Source organism: Asterias amurensis, chromosome 7 (genome assembly GCF_032118995.1).
Source record: "Asterias amurensis chromosome 7, ASM3211899v1".
NCBI lineage: Eukaryota > Metazoa > Echinodermata > Asteroidea > Forcipulatida > Asteriidae > Asterias > Asterias amurensis.
This window is the reverse complement of record NC_092654.1, coordinates 18,104,653-18,121,856: the sequence shown is the minus strand read 5'-3', so window position 1 is coordinate 18,121,856 and position 17,204 is coordinate 18,104,653. Positions and strand designations below refer to the sequence as shown.

The following is a 17,204-nucleotide window of genomic DNA, read 5'->3' as shown; positions in this document are numbered from 1 at the left end:
GCTGTCAAACTTGCCCATAGTTCACATCCTATTATTGGCTCTTCACTGCCTTAACCCTTAAGAGACCATATCATTCTCTCAAAATTATAATTTTGCTGTGATATTTTTTGATATTTTATTTTTGTTCACATAAAAGGCAGTAGACAAAAGTGAAAAACTATCTCTGTGAAACTGGTTCTATTCTGTTTTCTTCATACAAATTAATAAAGACTTGTTAGACAGTTTAGTTTATCCTCAAATACTGTAAGTCTCTTTTCCTACATGTAGTTCCGGAAAGTTCATGAAATTCATCATTACTAAGCACTGATTGAAGAAGTCAGAAAGTTCAACAAAAACAACCAGAAAGAAAAAGAAAACAGATGAAACATTACCTGAAAAACAACATATTTTTATTATTGTTTTGAAAAACATACTGTAAAAGATTTTTCTCAGATACAACTTTGTGATTGCAAGAATATTGTCTTGTTTTTTTAGAAACCCATCGTTTTGAGGAAAAGAAGACAGAGGATAAAGAGTGAGGACAACTGGGATCTATTCTACTACAAGTAAGGAGTTTTGTTTCTAGCTACAAGTTTTCAAAGACGTTTTTCGTTTCTAAAGAAATATGGTCATTAAAGACTTGGACACTATCGGTAATTGAAAAGGACCAGTCTTCTTACTTGGTGTATCTCAACATATGCATAAAATAACAAACCTGTGAAAACTTGAGCCCGATTGGTCGTCTGAGTTGCGAGATAACTACATGTACGAACGAAAAAACACCCTTGTAACACGAAGTTGTGTGCTTTCAGATGCTTGATTTTGAGACCTCTAATTCTAAACTAGGTCTCAAAATCAAATTCGTGGAAAATTACGTCTTTGTCAAAAACTATGTCACTTCAGAGGGAGATGTTTCTCAGAATGTTTTGTACTGTCAACCTCTCCCCATTACCGGCCGGTTACCAATTGAGGATTTATGCTGATAATTATTTTGAGTAACCACCAGTCGTGTCCACTGCCTTTAATACCTTTTCCATGAAAAAAAATTATCTGTCAATGTATTCTGGGGAGTTAAAAGTCTGGGCTCAGTTTCTTGTTTAATAAATGTAATCAATCTTGATCTAGTTTGAATGTGTTGATGTTTCCCTCAGGTTCAACATCGATTCTGCGCTTCCCAACCTCATCTGGAATTTTAAGGTATGTTTGTAAATGTTAAGTTCAAAAAATAGTTAATGGCCTGACGTTTCGACCCAGTCTTTCTCGAAAGCTAGATTTGAGAAGGACTCTGTAAGGGTCAGGTGTTTTTTTTTGCATTTATACCATACATGTAGGTCCTTTTGGTTGATAAGCAGTTTGCAACAGCTGGTTTCAACGGACTCCTTGGACCTTGGAACTCCTTGCCTGGTGCTTGTTTCCCTCCATCCTACAATCTAGACTGTTTTAAGAGGAAAATCAATTCCTACCTTCAGCTCCCCTGAGTCATTGTTCACATTTAATAATTTGTCTTCTTGTAGCCCCTTACCAAGAATGGCTTTGAGACTTGTATGGGGTGAACTTGCATACATTTGTTTCTCTAAATGACATTGTAAACCTTATCGCAAATATTCGGTATGTGCGTGTTAGGCGTGGAATGAGTTGCATTCTTGTCTAGCGATCAATTTTGATTGCTAGCTAGACCAGAATGCACCTCATTCAACAGTTAGTGCTTGTGCAGTGGGTATTTGCGAAAAGGTCTATTTGTAAATACTGAGGTATCATTGATGACTTTATTGTAATCAACCAATCCTCCACAGACCAGGGAAGAGCTCCGTCAAGCCTTTGAGAACGAGATGAGGGCGTTCGGGACGGATCGTGAGCTGAGTAGCGGTCACATGATCTCCTGGAATCACGTAGAGTTTGAGGTGATGTACGAGTGTCTTTCAGAAGAGATTAAGATTGGCGACTACTACTTGAGACTACTCCTGGAGGCAGACGAGAGCAATGAAGAAATCAGCGCTATTAAGAGATCGTAAGATGGCTCTCTTTTTTTTTAAATACAATCTCTTTAAAACCACGTTAGGTATAAAAGACCGGTTCAAAATTTGTACTTCTGTATGCTACTCGTTAAACTTGTTCGTGAAAGTTGTTCATTTTTACTAACTTTTGTCAGGGTTGATTTCTTCAACTACTTTTCCAGAACTGTTTATCTGTCATTTGGAAACATCAATTCAAAATTTGCTGTTTGCTATTTGTATAACTATTAGATCTCTGTTGGCGGGACAGACGTATCCCCATACTTTTGTTTGGGCATTGGCCTGGTGACCAGTCTTTTTCTTTGTCTTTTTCTTCCACTCTGTGCTATTTAACATGTGTTCTGCGCCTTTGATCATTTTGTATGTAAGGAGCGCAATATAAATTTAAAATATTATTATTAAGTTTGTAAACCTTGTATGTGAGAGTTCTTTTTTCACTAATTTTTTTCACATGTTTTAGTACATCTAAGTACATTTTTTTATATATATTTTGTTTATAGATTTTTGCCTTGTAATTTGAAAACATAAGTTTAAAATTTGACTCCTTTCGTTTCCACAGGTTTGAGTTCTTCAATGACTTGTACCATAGATTTCTACTGACCAATAAGATGAGTATGAAGTGTATGTGTCTACATGCCTTGGCTATTGTATACAGCCGTTGTAATGAAGAGATTGGACACTTCAATGATACACGCTACATTGTTCAGATGCTGGAAAGGGTAAGTAAAATAATGGATGAATGATCGGTTTTGGAACGGCGGGTACCTTTTGCCCCCTTAGGTGCTACTTGCTACCTGATGTGTTTGTCCTAAATCTCATACAAGTTGCCATCATAGGTGTCATTTTTCACACTTACAATGTAGGACCCACGTGAGTAAATGTGTCTGAAAAAATATATATAAATCAGAATTTTTATTTATCTATAGAAACATAGACATCAATAATAATGATAATTATTCTCATAAGTCTTAAGTTGTATCTCAACATATGCATTAAATAATAAACCTGTGAAAATTTGAGCTTGATTTGTCGTCGGAGTTGCAAGATAACTATGAAAGGAAAAAAACACCCTTGTCACACAAAGTTGTGTGCTTTCAGATGCTTGATTTCGAGACCTTAAATTCTAAACTTGAGGTCTTGAAATCAAATTCGTGGAAAATCACTTATTTCTCAAAAACTACGTCGCTTCAGAGGGAGCCATTTCTCGCAATGTTTTATACTATCAACAGCTCCCCATTACTCGTTACCAAGTAAGGTTTTATGCTGATAATGATTTTGAGTAATTACCAATAGTGTCCACTGCCTTTATTTGAGAAACATCAGAAAGTGTCAATTCAGGTCATGACGTTTACTTAGGCCTTTTTGGTTGAATGAAAGTAGGTCAAACCAACCTTGTAGCCGCTTGAGTCCGTTATGGCCGTTTTGGTACAAGGCGTTTGCAGCCGCTTTTATTTTAAAAGGGTTAATCTATTTCTGCTTAATAACTAGACTTGGTTTGTTTGATTTCTGTTTGCAGTGTACTGACAGGCAAGAGAGGGACAGACTTGTCTTATTCATCGACAAGCTCCTCTTTGTCAGACGGAACGTCAAAGAACTACTCGATGCCAATGGAATAAGAGTACTAGTTGACCTCTTGACCTTAGCTCATATGCATACAACAAGGGCTACGGTTCCAACACAGGTAATAAACAACCTTTCATTTAAAATGATATATAAATACAGTGGTGTGTCGTGACCTAGCAGTAAAGAGCACCAGACTCAAACTCTGGTGTTTCTTATCAGCAGAGTGTGGGTTCCAATCCCCAGCCGTGACACTTGTGTCCTTAAGCAAGACACTTCACCATGATGCTTCATCATTCGGATGGGACATAAAGCCGTTGGTCCCATGTGTTGTGTAATGCATGTAAAAGACCCCAGTGCACTTTTTGAAAGGAGGTGGGGTTCACCCTGTTGTTCCTGGTTTGACTGGCTGCATATTGCGCCACATCACATTGTAAACCATTACATGGTGCTATGTAAAAGGAGTAGGTCTCATAATTAAATTTTTACGTCGTTTTTGTCATTGTGCCCTTTTGTGCCTTTGTTATTTTTGTTGTCTGGATCGCCTTTAGACAGCGATTATTTTCGCTTTTTGGTTATCCGCAGGCTTGTTCTCTGTGTAGTCTTTTTTTTATTGCCTATTCTTTGTATGTGCTGTTTGCCTGGAAATAAATAAATAAATAAATAAATAAATAAATAAATAAATAAATAAATAAATAAATAATTCAAACAGAGTCCCACATACCTTACATGAAAATACTGAGTGTTGAAGCGGCTTGAATTTCACTTGATGGATATGAGCACTATATAAGAAGCCACTAATATTATTATTCTCTTTCAGTCTAACGTGATTGAAGCCTCACCGGACATGGAGAGGAGTACAGAGAAGGAATGGTACTATGGAAATGTAGAGAGGGAGAGGCTTGGACCGTTCAGCTTTCCAGAGGTCAGTAAGTAACGCTCTCCCGAAAGGCCAAATTCTGTAGCTTCTGACCTCTTTGCTTTGGAGGGCACAGTAACGCATACAACTATTAAATGGTTACCTGTAGAAGTTTCAGCTTCATTTGTCATCAAGATTTTGAGAATTTTTTTTTTGAACATTTATGGAGCAATGTTTTCAGGAGATTCCGTAAATCAGTTGTACGTGCTATAATATTTTTCGTCTTACTGAGACGAAAATTATTGTTTTACTCATTTCACAAAAACAACAGCACCTCAGTAAGTAATATTTTAATGGAAGCTTTCCACCATCAATATTTAGGGCTTTTCCCACAAGCTGATTTTGCGAGCGCTAGTTTGAAACCAGGATGTTGAAATTTTACCGGGTCAACAGCAAGTTCCCCTGTGTCGATTTTGGACATTGATAGTGTGAAAAGGCTTACAGTTTAGTGTCAGAGAAGTTTATACCATGCATGTTCTTACTTACATAAGTCTAGTTTCCTATTTTTTTGCCCTTGCAAAAGTCCGAAAAATTCTGATTGAATTTGCCTGAAAAGGTCATTAGAGCGTACACCATGGGTATATGTAGGTCAGCCCTTCTACCTGATGAAGTGTTCTCTTAGGACCCAATATCATGCCTTGTTTAAACGCTTCTCTCGTCTCTATCTCTAACAGATGAAGGATCTTTGGAAGGAAGGTGCCATCAATGCCAAGACCCGATGCTGGGCTCAGGGTCTGGAAGGATGGAAACCTCTTCATCAGATCCCCCAGCTGAAGTGGGTCCTCTTGGCGTCAGGGACGGCCGTCTTGAATGAAAGTGATCTAGCGACGCTGATTCTTAATATGCTAGTGCGGATCTGCCGGTACTACCCAAGCAAGTGAGTACATTGTCTTATCACTTACTAGATGTTTAAAGATACTTTTGTTCAAAGGGAAGGCGCGCGTTTGGTAAGCACTCTTAACATTTATGGCAAACCTTTGGTAAGAAGCCTACAGTAGCATTTAAAGGCACTGGACACTCTCGGTAATTACTCAAAATAATTATCAGCATTAAACCTTTCTTGATTACGAGTAATGGGGAGAGGTTCATGGTACAAAACATTGTGAGAAACAGCTCCCCCTGAAGTGACGTAGTTTTTGATTTTCCACGAATTTGATTTCGAGACCTCATGTTTAGAATTTGAGGTCTCGAAATCAAGCATCAGAAAGCACACAACTTCGTGTGACAAGGGTGTTTTTTTCTTTCATTATTATCTCGCAAATTCGACGACCGATTGAGCTCAAATTTTCACAGGTTTGTTATTTTATGCATATGTTGAGATACACCAACTGTGAAGACTAGTCTTCGACAATTACCAATAGTGTCCACTGTCTTTAATAGTATAGAGCATTTTGAGAAATGTTTCACTTCGAAGTAGTGCGGTTCTTTAAAAAGATAACAGTTTTTATGCCTCAAAATATGAATATGAGATTGTGTATTCCTATTAGGGATTATTCTTTCTGCAGGGACATATTCTCTTCATATTTTCGGTGATATCTCAAAAACACGACCACCTTTTAGAAATGAAATCTTCAGATGACAGTTTTTTTGTGTGTTAAAGGTTGAAAACAAATGGGTCCAAAAACCCAGGTAAACTTTGCCTTTGAGGCTTATTTTTATTCCAGTTTATTTTTTTCTTGTGGTGGGGGGGGGAGGGGTTTACTTTGTACAAGAGGAAAAGAGTGTGTTAAAGTAAAGGGAATTTTTTTTCTTTTTTTTTGGGGGGGGGGGCACACCCTCTGCCACAATTTGTTTTTGTCCTAACTCCTATCGTCCATCTCCCATTGACTTGACAGAGATTCAGATGGTGCCATCATCCGCCCCTTGCCTAAACCTAAGAGACTTCTTTCAGAACCAACCTGTTTGCCTCATATTGTTCAGGTAAGTGAAACTACGTTGATTGGTCAGGGATGAATGAAATCAGCTTGGATAACATTGGGCTGACACGACTTGACTTCTTAACTGGGCCCAATTTCAAAGAGCTGCTTTCAAAAAATTGCTGAGCAGGATACCAGTCACAAATTGTGTGATGGCAGTTTGGCTAGTGTGACATGGCAGTTTGGCTAGTGACCTTATTCTGGTAAGCTTAATTTTGTTGTGCTTAGCTAACTTTCTGTGCTTAAGCATCTCTATGAAATTGGGTCCTGGTTTGAACCCACAACATTTGCCAAAATCTGTTTAATCGTTGCGGTGCCAGCTGCTTAAAAGATATAGGATTTAAATTGCCTCTAGCTACCAGGCAATCTTGGTGGTCTAGTTGGTAGGAACATCTGCTCTAGATTGACAAAGGTCGTGGGTTTGAATTCCACCCAAGTACATGTAATATGCCTTGAGTCTTTTTCACAGCACCCGAGAAATTACTGAGTATATAGTGCTTCAAATAAAATCAAACAATATTCTTTAACCGCAATGCTCAAATCCATGGGGTACTTGCTGCTAAAATAATAGGATTCAAACTGCCTCTACATTAGCTACCGGGCAATCTTGGTGGTCTAGTTGGTGAGACATTTGCTCTAGATTGGCATGGTCATGGGTTCGAATCCCATTTAAGTAATATGCCTTTTTGTTCACAGCACTCTGGAAAGTACTGAGTATACACTGCTTCCACACTTCGGTGTAAGGGTTAAACAAAGTTATAATTATCTAATATAGTTTGCAATGTTTCAACTTCTCTGCTTTAATTTTGGCCAGAAAACTTACAAATACTCCTCATCAATTAACTAAGAATTCCTTCATCTCTATTGGTTGGTTAGCTCCTGTTAACCTTTGACCCCATCCTGGTTGAGAAGGTGTCCGTCTTGGTGTATGACATCATTCAGGACAATCCGGGTCTTCAGAGACTGTACCTGACTGGTGTGTTCTTCTTCATCATGATGTACACAGGATCTAATGTGCTACCTCTTGCATGGTAAGGCCAGATAAATAACTTTTCCTTTCGAACTTGCTTCTTTTTTTGTGACTGATTTCGAGTTGAACAAAGAAAACACCCAACAAGCATATTACAGTGCTCTTCAACTCGATTGTATATATTGGTATATTTTACTAACATCACATTATGACCAAAGGTCAAATTGCACGACAATTTACAAGATAGTCACAACAAAGTCTGAAAAGACAACAATTCAACAAAAAGTTATAAATTGGAAAATAACCAGTAACAATGTTAAAGAACAAGAACGAAGAAAATTGTCCTTTGTGTGGAATTCATGAAGAAAAAAGCTTTCTAATGGACACAGATGCCAGGGGCACTGACAGACTGAATGGTAAATTTGGAAACAAAATTGTTTTTCCAGTTTTAGAAGTTTTGTTTGATGTTTTTCAGGTTCTTGAAGTATTCCCACATGAGGCAGGCTTTCCGGGCGGATGATGTGAGTAACAAGATTTCCTCAATCTTCCATTATGACATTTTTATTTGGATGAAGTTGAAAGTTTACCTGTTTCAGTTTACAATTTACTTTGAGCATGATATGAACATAATTTGAAAAACACAAACTTTTTTTGTAATTTGATTTCAAAAAACTGTCCACAGTTTTGTAGGGAAAAAATGAAGAGAGTTTGAAAGAAAATGTGACCTGAAGAGCTCTGGGGCCCATTTCATATCACTGCTAAACTTTATCCAAATAATGTTGAATGTGATTCTTAATATCTTCCCGATTTTTGCACAAAAATCTCCCTGATTGCAAGATGCAAATGTTGGCAGCTCTGCACACATTTTCATAGAGCTGCTTTAGTACAACAAGTAGATAAGCACAACAAAATCAGGCTTACCAGAATAAGGTTACCAGCCTGTCACATGTCACATGCACCATTTCTCACTTTATTTTTATTATTTTTATCAAGCACAAAATTTATAAGCAAAATTGTCTACTTAAGCAGCTCTATTAAGTTGGTCCCTGGGGCCGATTTTACAAGCATTAAAATTTATCACAAAGCAATTTGTTAGTATGCCCGTAGTGATTTGTATTGTGACATCACAGTTTACTAAGCAACTACGATTGATTTGCAGTTAAAAGCAATCTTATAATTTAGCTCTTTATGAAAATCGGCGCCTTATTTATTTCTATTTGTTTGTTTCCCAACGTCATGACAGAGTAAGCAGTCGGACATCATGCATCGTAGCATACTGGGTCACATCCTACCCGAGGCCATGGTACACTATCTGGAGAATCACAGTGCCGAGAAGTTTGCTGAAACATTCCTGGGAGAGTTTGATACACCGGAAGCGATCTGGAGTGCTGAGATGAGGTACAGGGTCATAGGTCATAGATCAAAGTAGAAACTGTGGAAGTTACAAGACTGCAGTTTTAGAACTTTAAAACTTAAAAACCTTACAGGGAAGGTACATGTTTGGTAATTGTCAAAGAAATTACCGCTTTCACAAAATCTATGCTACTTCAGAGGGAGCCGTTTCTCACAATGTTTTATATTATAACACCCCTTGCAAAGATTCTGCCTGCTCATTGGTTTAGAGCACGTCACATGACATGTCTTAGTTTTGCTACACGACGGCCGTCGGTTTGCCATGCGCTAGTCTGAAGACTAGCACATGGCGCCGTGCGCTAGTCCGACAGACTAGCACACGGCTTGCAGTGCCCAGACGTCCGTTGCGTGTACGAGTATGATAAATTAATAGTCTGTAACCATTTCGGATTGCACGACACGACATGCAACACATTCAGCAAAAGTGTTTGCAATCTGTATTCGCGTCGTTCGTGGATTGTAGCATTCAGGTCTGTAACTTAATAATAATAGTACAGTATTTAGAAATGTTTGGGGTGTTATAAAACAAATATTGACTGCTTTTACCCGTGCAATGGTTAAAAACTATGACTCCCTCGGTGATCCCCGGAGCATTCTATTTTCCCTCGGCTTCGCCTCGGGAAAACAGAACGCTACGGGGATCACCTCGGGAGTCATAGTTTTAACCATAGAACTCGAAGCAGTCAATATTTGTATACTATCAACAGCTCTCCATTGCTTGTTATCAAGTCCGTTTTTTAAGTTTTTATTTGTTTTGAGTAATTACCAAACGTGTACCTTCCCTTTAAAGGAAGTTTACGTTTGGTAATGACTCTGAAACTCAATGGCAATAAAAACTTACTACATTATTAGGTAAGAAGAAGTACAGCGGCTTTGGATTATTGCATTTTGAGAAAGTTTTCACCTCGAAGTACCGCAACTATGAAAAATAATATAATTTGTTTTCCCCAAAAATTTGAATCTGAGACGATTTTCAGTGTATTCCAATTGCAGATCATTCTTCCTGCGTGGAAATAACCGCTCCAGATTTTTTTTCTCCAGATTTTTCGGCATGATCTCAAAATCACTACCACCTTTTAAAATAAAAATTTCACTGATGAGTTTTTGATGGTGTATATCTACACCTACATAGGATTGGAAAAAAAAACAGTGTGTTTCAATTGCCAAACGTTCACAATCCAAAATGTTACATTCTAATTTTGTTCTTTTTTTCCCCCTTCTTTTTAATATTTTTATGTACCAGGCGTATGATGATTGAGAAGCTTGCTGCTCATATAGGAGACTTCACTCCGCGTCTTCAGAGCAACACTCGTTCCATCTACCAGTACTGTCCCATCCCCCTTATCAACTTCCCGCAGCTAGATGGGGAACTCTTCGTCAACATCTACTACCTGAGACATCTATGCGATAAAGACCGCTTTCCAGATTGGCCAATCAGGGAACCCGTAAGTAGTTATGATATCTTGACTTGTCTCTTTAGAGGGTTTGGAAACTTTTTGTAGATCAAGTTTTTGGCCAAGACACAAATTCCTACTCACTGTGCATGAAGATGTATGTAATATAAGTTTTCTGTAGAAGTTTCAGCTACATTAGTCAGCACGTTTTTGAGAAAATAAGTGGTAATCAAAGAGAAAGCTTCAGGAGAGTCTCGTAAATCCATTGTACATGCTTAAATAATTTTCTTGAAACTGTTTTACTCATTTCTCAAAAACTACAGCACCTCGGCAAGTAATTTTTAGTGTGTGAAAAATTATCAAAACCTTAATACTTCTAAAAAGGCTACATGTATCTGCTGTGCTTCTCACCAGGTTATTTTCTACGGTCATGTGTTGGACTTTGTACCAACACATGACCTCACCTTTAAGAAAGAGAAGATTTAGCTGCAAACTTGGGTTTAACTCTGGCTTTTAACTGCATCTGCATTGAGTGCTCAAGTCAATTCCGTTCATAGCCTTATGTCCGGTTTATACTTCTTGCGAATGCGAGACGAAGAATTCGCAACAGTTGAAATGTGTTCAACTCTGAAAACAAGGTGTGACGTCAAAAATTTGCTTCGCATTCGCAGGGAGTATGAACTGGGCTTTTTTACACTAAATTTCTGACTGACTTGACATTTTGATTTGACCTTTGACATGACCTTTGCAGGTCAAGCTACTGAAGGACATTCTAGAGGAGTGGAAGAAGGAAGTTGAGAAGAAACCGCCAACGATGTCAATAGAAGAAGCTTACCAAGTCTTAAAGCTCAAGACAGCGGTGGGAGGGTAAGTCCTGTCATGGGTCTCACTCCTAACTTTTTACTCACCTTTGATTAAGCCTAGTTTTATTTTATTTTATTTCATTTCATTTTTAAAATTTTCATTTTGAGAAGAGCCGTTGTGGTCACTACGCAATAATGGTACATAGCACACGCACACAAAAAAGTGTCAAAGTAAACTTTGATGGATGCTTGGACATTATTTAATAAACATTTTCCTGAAGTTTCAATACCATGGCTTATCTGTAAAATACCTTAATTAAGTCAAAAATCAGGTGTACATGTAGTAGAGACCACACGAGCCCTTTTCAGAGCTAACACTCCTCCCGAAGGAGAAATTACACATGGTTGTACCTGCATGTTTTCTATTGATAACTACTATTTTAAAATGTAGAGGACTGATAGATGTTAATGTTTCTTATCTTTCAGCCATGAAGAAGCTATTATCCGCAAAGCATACTTCCGCCTCGCTCAGAAGTACCATCCAGATAAGAATCCTGAAGGAAGAGTAAGTACAAGAATCTCTGTGACAAAGTTCTTAAAGTGACAAAAGTGCAAGCACTTTTTCTTATTTCATACAATATATGCACTTACAAACAATGAAGTTACAAAAAAGATGACAAATCATGGAAAATATATAAAGCAACAATTAAACCTGAACCTCCACTTTGTGATAAACTTTGGTATGCTGCATGCTGCTTAATACTGTGGATTATTATTTTTATTTTTTCATTTTTTTTTTGCAATTTCTTTCTTTCACATTTTTTCTTTTTCTTCTTCTTCTTTCTAGGAAATGTTTGAAAAAGTCAGCACTGCCTATGAGTTTCTGTGTAGTAAATCCTCAAAGCACACAGACGGTCCTAACCCAGACAACATCGTACTCATACTCAAATCTCAGAGTATACTGTTTGAGAGATACAAAGATGGTAAGAAAACCTAGATCTAACCAAATTTCATGGACCTGCTTAATTACTGTAAGCAAAAAACCAGTGCAATAACGGTAGTAGCAATATTTTTTTCTTACACAAATTTGGGCTCTTGTGCAGAAATTTTGCATCAACCCTGAAAGTGGAGAATGGTGGCTTTAAGAGCAGAATTTCACGATAAGGGGCCATAGATAAAATATTTAACAGAAGTCTGATTGTTAAATGATAAGTGTGTTTGGCAATTTTAGAGAGCTTGTTTGGAAAAAGAAACGTATTGTATCCTTTTGCAAGAGTGGCTTTTAGGGGGAAACTTGCATTCTAACAAAATAGAAAAAGAAGGAAATATTTCTGTTTTAAGCCAACCAGAAGGCCCAAATCAATCTTGCGCCAAGTGGTCATTTAGGTCTGAGCTGAAATTGAGGCAATCTACACTTTTCTCTTTCCAGTATTGGAGCCATACAAGTACGCAGGTTACCCGATGCTCATCAAGACGATACAGATGGAGACCCATGACGATGCACTCTTCTCTAAGTCTGCTCCTCTCCTTGTAGCAGCTAGCGAGCTGGCCTTCCATACAGTAAACTGCTCAGCTCTCAACGCTGAGGAGCTGTGTCGAGAAAATGGCATCGAGGTAAGAAATGATAAGAATAGAACTCGGTTTGGTTTACAGTTATCACGCTGACAATAATCAGGTCTTGAATTATAGGCAGTGTCCGAAACGGCCACTTCGACTACAGCTTTGGCTAGATTGTGCGCGTCTGCCTATTCTTCAACACTGGCAGACGCGCTGATCTAGCCGTAGCTGTAGCCGAAGTCACCATTACGGACACAGCCTTATCTTTGATAGGGCAAGGCCATTCTAATTTTGCAGAGGGCACTTTCATTGAAGAACTGGTTCACACTCCGCACACTGACAGTTATCAGGGCTACAATTTTTTATTTTTTTGATAGCCCAAGGCCATTTTCATTTTGCAGAGGGTACTTTCTTAAAGTGAAAAAAGTGGAAAATCTTATGGTTTATGTAGACTCTTGAAGAGGCACCAAGGACAAGATTGGGGCAAGGCCTCTGTGTAACTCCAGGACTGCTTTTTTGGTCTGATTCTCATTTTGAAAAGAAACCAGACTTCATTTTCCTACCAGTTTTAGTTTGGGTTACATTTGGTTGAACATTCAAAATGAGAATACATTCGTCAGCCCAGCTGGAAAGTTCCCACATTGCTTGTTTGTTATGCAGTTTTTTGTAAGTCCAGAATTGAAGATTTTAATTGATTCTCATTTTTAATTTAAAAACAGGTTCTTCAAGAAGCCTTTGTACGCTGTGTTACTGTGCTGAGTTTGGCCAGCAAACCTGAAGATATAGCCGTTCAAGTAAGTAATGTTTAAAGACACTGCGGCCGATTTCACGAAACGTTCCGATTAATCCTAACTCAAGTAAGGACGAGTAACCCGTCCTAACTTAGGATGGGTTCAGTTCGTCCTACGTATTTGGATACGGAACAGAACCTGTCCTTAGTCCTAAGATTAATCCTAAGTTAGAAAGAGTTTGGTGAAATCGGCGGCTGGACACCTTTGGTTATTGTCATAGACCAGACTTCTCACTTGGTGTATCTCAACATGCACAAAATTACAAACCTGTGAAAATTTAAACTCAATTGGTCGTTGAAGTTGCTAGAGAATTATGGAAGAAAAAACCCTTGTCACACGAATTTGTGTGCTTTCAGATGCTTGAATTGGAGACCTCAAAATCAAATTCTGAGGTATTGAAATCAAACTTATATATTTTAGTGAGAAATGACATCTTTCTCGAAAATAATGTTATTTCAGAGGGAGCCATTTCTCACAATGTTTTATACTATCAACATCTCGCTTACAAGTAAGCTTTTATACTAACAATTATTTTGAGCAATTACCAATATTATCCAGTGCCTTTCAGCATGGGGATCACCATTTGCAAAAAAAAATGTAAACATTTTATTTCATTAACATAAAAGTGTGAATTTTGTTGGCCTTTTTTGATCATCTAAATCCTTTAGGATTTTAAAATTCAAGAGAGAAAATTGCAGAACACCTCAGCCATATATGAAGAGTTCTGCATGCTCAAAGAACAACAAAATATTGCTGATTTTCGCCAACATTGTCAAATGTTAGTCCACCATAAAAAAAATAACACTGAAAAATACTGTATTATGACCGTACTTTGGTGTGTTTATCTCGTCAGGTGTGCGTTAATGTGATCAAGTGTTATGCAGTAGCAGCTCAGTTTGAGATGTGTCGAGATCGTATCACCGAGATCCCGACCATCATCAAGGACTTGTGTCGCACTCTCTACTTCAAGGTAAAACTAGTCTGATGTCCTGTCTTCATGTCTGTTGTCAGAAAGCATTTTGATGCTCTCCATATTACACCATGTTGATTTACAAGTCTAGCCTGTTCATGTGTTTAAAAGCAGCTGGCTGGTTCAAAACAGGGATGACTATAGGATATATATACTTTTTCCTGTTGAAGAGGGACTCCAAAGTCAATTTCGAAACTATGGTATAAATGCAAAATTAGGATCGAAACTGCAGACCACTAACAATTTCTTTGCATTGTTATTAATTTCGGATGATTTCCTTTCCTTACAGCAACTGACGCAGCTATGCATAGAGTCCTCTAAGTGTGTGAGTGCATTTGCCGTTGATAAGTATCTTCAAGATCATCTCCATCAAGCAGGAGTCATCTGGCATCTTCTACTCTACCTCTTCAAGTATGACTTTACTCTGGATGAGTCGGGCGTAGACGTGGAGTCATCGACTAACCAACAGGTGGGTTGACTAATGCTGTCTCAAAACTCAGAATGTTTAAAGGCAAAGTATACCTTTGGTTTTTGGAAACATTCGGTTGTTTTAAATCTGTATAAATGTAGGTGTTTACAATAAAATTTACATTTACATGTGAACAATAAATTTCAAAGGTGGTCGCGTTTTTGAGATATTGTTGAAAATCTGCAGCGGTTATGTCCACGCAGGAAGAATAATCCCTAGTAGGAATACACATTCTGAAAAAATGTTATGGGGTAGGGCTTCTCAGATTCATATTACTTAGCCACATTGTTTCTCAAAATGTTTTATACTGTGGAAGCTGCTTAAAGCTTCTATTTTTCATGAAGACTTTATTTATTGGAAAAATTCATTATGATTAGCTGCAGTGGATATGCAGGATATGAGATATTGGCTACTGTATAACATTCTTGATTGATGTATGAAGCTTTGCATGGTGCGAAGATTAAGAATAAACTTGGGGTAAAACCAAAATATATATTCTTTATTCCCGATGCAAATCTATTAAATAAACTACAAGTTAACTATTATTTATAGTTTATTCTTAACATTCTTGATATTTCTCTAGCAATTGGCCAACAATCTAGCGCGTCTTAGTCTGGTGGCCCTGACCAAGCTCGGTGGATACCGGTCAGGGGAAGAAAAGACACCAGAGAATCCTGCAATCAGGAAATCCATGTCTGCTCTCCTGACTCCTTACCTAGCCAAACAACTCTCTCTGCAAACACTCAACCAGGTTAGTCAATCAAATTCAACTTTATAATATGCCTGTGATTTTTTTCAGAGAACTCATGAAGATACTGAGTATACAGTGGTAACACACATTACGGGTTAAATTAAAACCAAATTTATATTCTTTATCCCCAATGCAAATTCAACATCTAATAAATCGTTGCGGATCCCGTTGCTAAAATATAGGATTCGAACTGCCTCTAGCTACTGGGCAATCTCGATGGTCTAACCCTTAAAGTAAAGTTTTACAAGTATTATAGACAATGATTTTCGATCTCACAAGACATTATTTATTATATTACTAACTTGATTATATACACACTATAAGACTTTCGTATTCGGATAAGTAATTAGAAAATGGTGTTGGCCCAACAGCTTGGCCTGTGGTGGTGGGGGGGGGGGGCACTGGCAAGGGTCAAACTGAGGTTTTGAAAGAAAATGGCCCTTGAATTTACCCAATGCCTCCACCATCAGTTGCAAAGAGAGGCAAGTGGTTTGTATTGGCTAACTCAGCTAACCAGGCTAGATTATATATATCAATATCTTGACAGCCAATATTCACTAATTGTAACACTTGGGTTTTGTTTTTCGTCAAATAACACTTGACTGTTATCATGCTATAACACTTCCAATTGCTTCTTTCAATGCCATGCATGGTGTGGTTTAGGTACCACTGTCGCTCAATGAGGTAAGCTATGACATCATCGGTAACCCATTTCCTAACCCCTACAGCCAGTAACCATGGATACCCATTTCCTACGACGAAATCATGCAACTGTGGATATTTCTTCTTTAACCCTTAAGCCACTTTTTGTTATTTTCTTTTATAAGCAATTAACCATTAATATGAGGCAAGACTTAAATAGTTGATGTTGTGGTGCAGGCTTCTGAACTAAATGTTTGTCCGACAGTTTTGTGTTCTTTTGTTTTGAAAATGTTTTATTTTTTCTTGGTATCTGTATGTATTTGTTTGGGAATAATTGCTGGCTGGGTGGCTCTTGTTTTGTGTATTCTCATACATGTGTATATGGTGTTGGTTGAGTGAGGTACCTGGCAGTGTTTCCCACTGGCAAATGTACTGAGCGTATTTGAAAGTTCAAATTGGTGCTTAAAGACAAACTGAAATGTCTTCATTGTCTTCTCTCTTCTCGTTTGACTCTAATAAGAGTGTTGAGAATATATTTATCGAAAACCAAAGACAAGTTTTACACATTCTGTAAACTGACAACCCACACACAAGCTAGCGTATCAGGCCAGTAGGCACGAATTGCTGCTCGATACGCAGGAATTGACTTCAGATCAAATTCACAGATTTTATTAAACCCATTGAATGCCCCCCCGCCTTATTAATCAAATATAAACATCCAGTAAAACACATTCGAAGAACCTCATTTCAGCCTGCTTCGGCCAAACAAAATTGGAGTTTAGAATGCCCCCAGTTTTGAAACATCCTAGGTAGAATCTGGACAAGAATGCAATGCTCGCAAACAAATTTGGTGATTTTATCTACATCCAAATTGTTGGTTCTTGATGATACGGAATGATCAATAAAAATGCTCATAAATGACAAAGAAAATTGTATGATTAGTATTTCCTTCAAATCTTCACAGCAAGGTGGCGATAATGGCAAGCAGCGAGGTGCGAGGTGGGTCGCCGCACAATATTAACACCTGGTACATATATGAATATTCTTAACAAAGACTA

At 37.9% G+C, this 17,204-nt stretch overlaps 1 protein-coding gene across 2 annotated transcripts in view; it reads left to right on the top strand.

Annotated features, from left to right (window-relative positions):
* The window catches only part of LOC139939780 (dnaJ homolog subfamily C member 13-like), a 51,492-nt gene that overhangs the window by 21,780 nt on the left and 12,508 nt on the right, over positions 1-17,204 (top strand). The window contains exons 23-43 of one of the 2 annotated variants that reach the window (XM_071935895.1): positions 475-545; positions 1,131-1,176; positions 1,773-1,987; positions 2,551-2,710; positions 3,508-3,672; positions 4,372-4,476; positions 5,145-5,347; positions 6,306-6,390; positions 7,263-7,417; positions 7,832-7,877; positions 8,600-8,754; positions 10,013-10,214; positions 10,915-11,030; positions 11,453-11,531; positions 11,814-11,949; positions 12,396-12,580; positions 13,243-13,317; positions 14,168-14,284; positions 14,574-14,753; positions 15,337-15,504; positions 16,168-16,188. In XM_071935895.1, coding sequence (XP_071791996.1) covers positions 475-545; positions 1,131-1,176; positions 1,773-1,987; positions 2,551-2,710; positions 3,508-3,672; positions 4,372-4,476; positions 5,145-5,347; positions 6,306-6,390; positions 7,263-7,417; positions 7,832-7,877; positions 8,600-8,754; positions 10,013-10,214; positions 10,915-11,030; positions 11,453-11,531; positions 11,814-11,949; positions 12,396-12,580; positions 13,243-13,317; positions 14,168-14,284; positions 14,574-14,753; positions 15,337-15,504; positions 16,168-16,188 — 2,685 coding nt within the window. The remainder of the gene's footprint in view (positions 1-474; positions 546-1,130; positions 1,177-1,772; positions 1,988-2,550; positions 2,711-3,507; positions 3,673-4,371; positions 4,477-5,144; positions 5,348-6,305; positions 6,391-7,262; positions 7,418-7,831; positions 7,878-8,599; positions 8,755-10,012; positions 10,215-10,914; positions 11,031-11,452; positions 11,532-11,813; positions 11,950-12,395; positions 12,581-13,242; positions 13,318-14,167; positions 14,285-14,573; positions 14,754-15,336; positions 15,505-16,167; positions 16,189-17,204) is intronic. The other variant, XM_071935896.1, reaches the window with a different exon arrangement.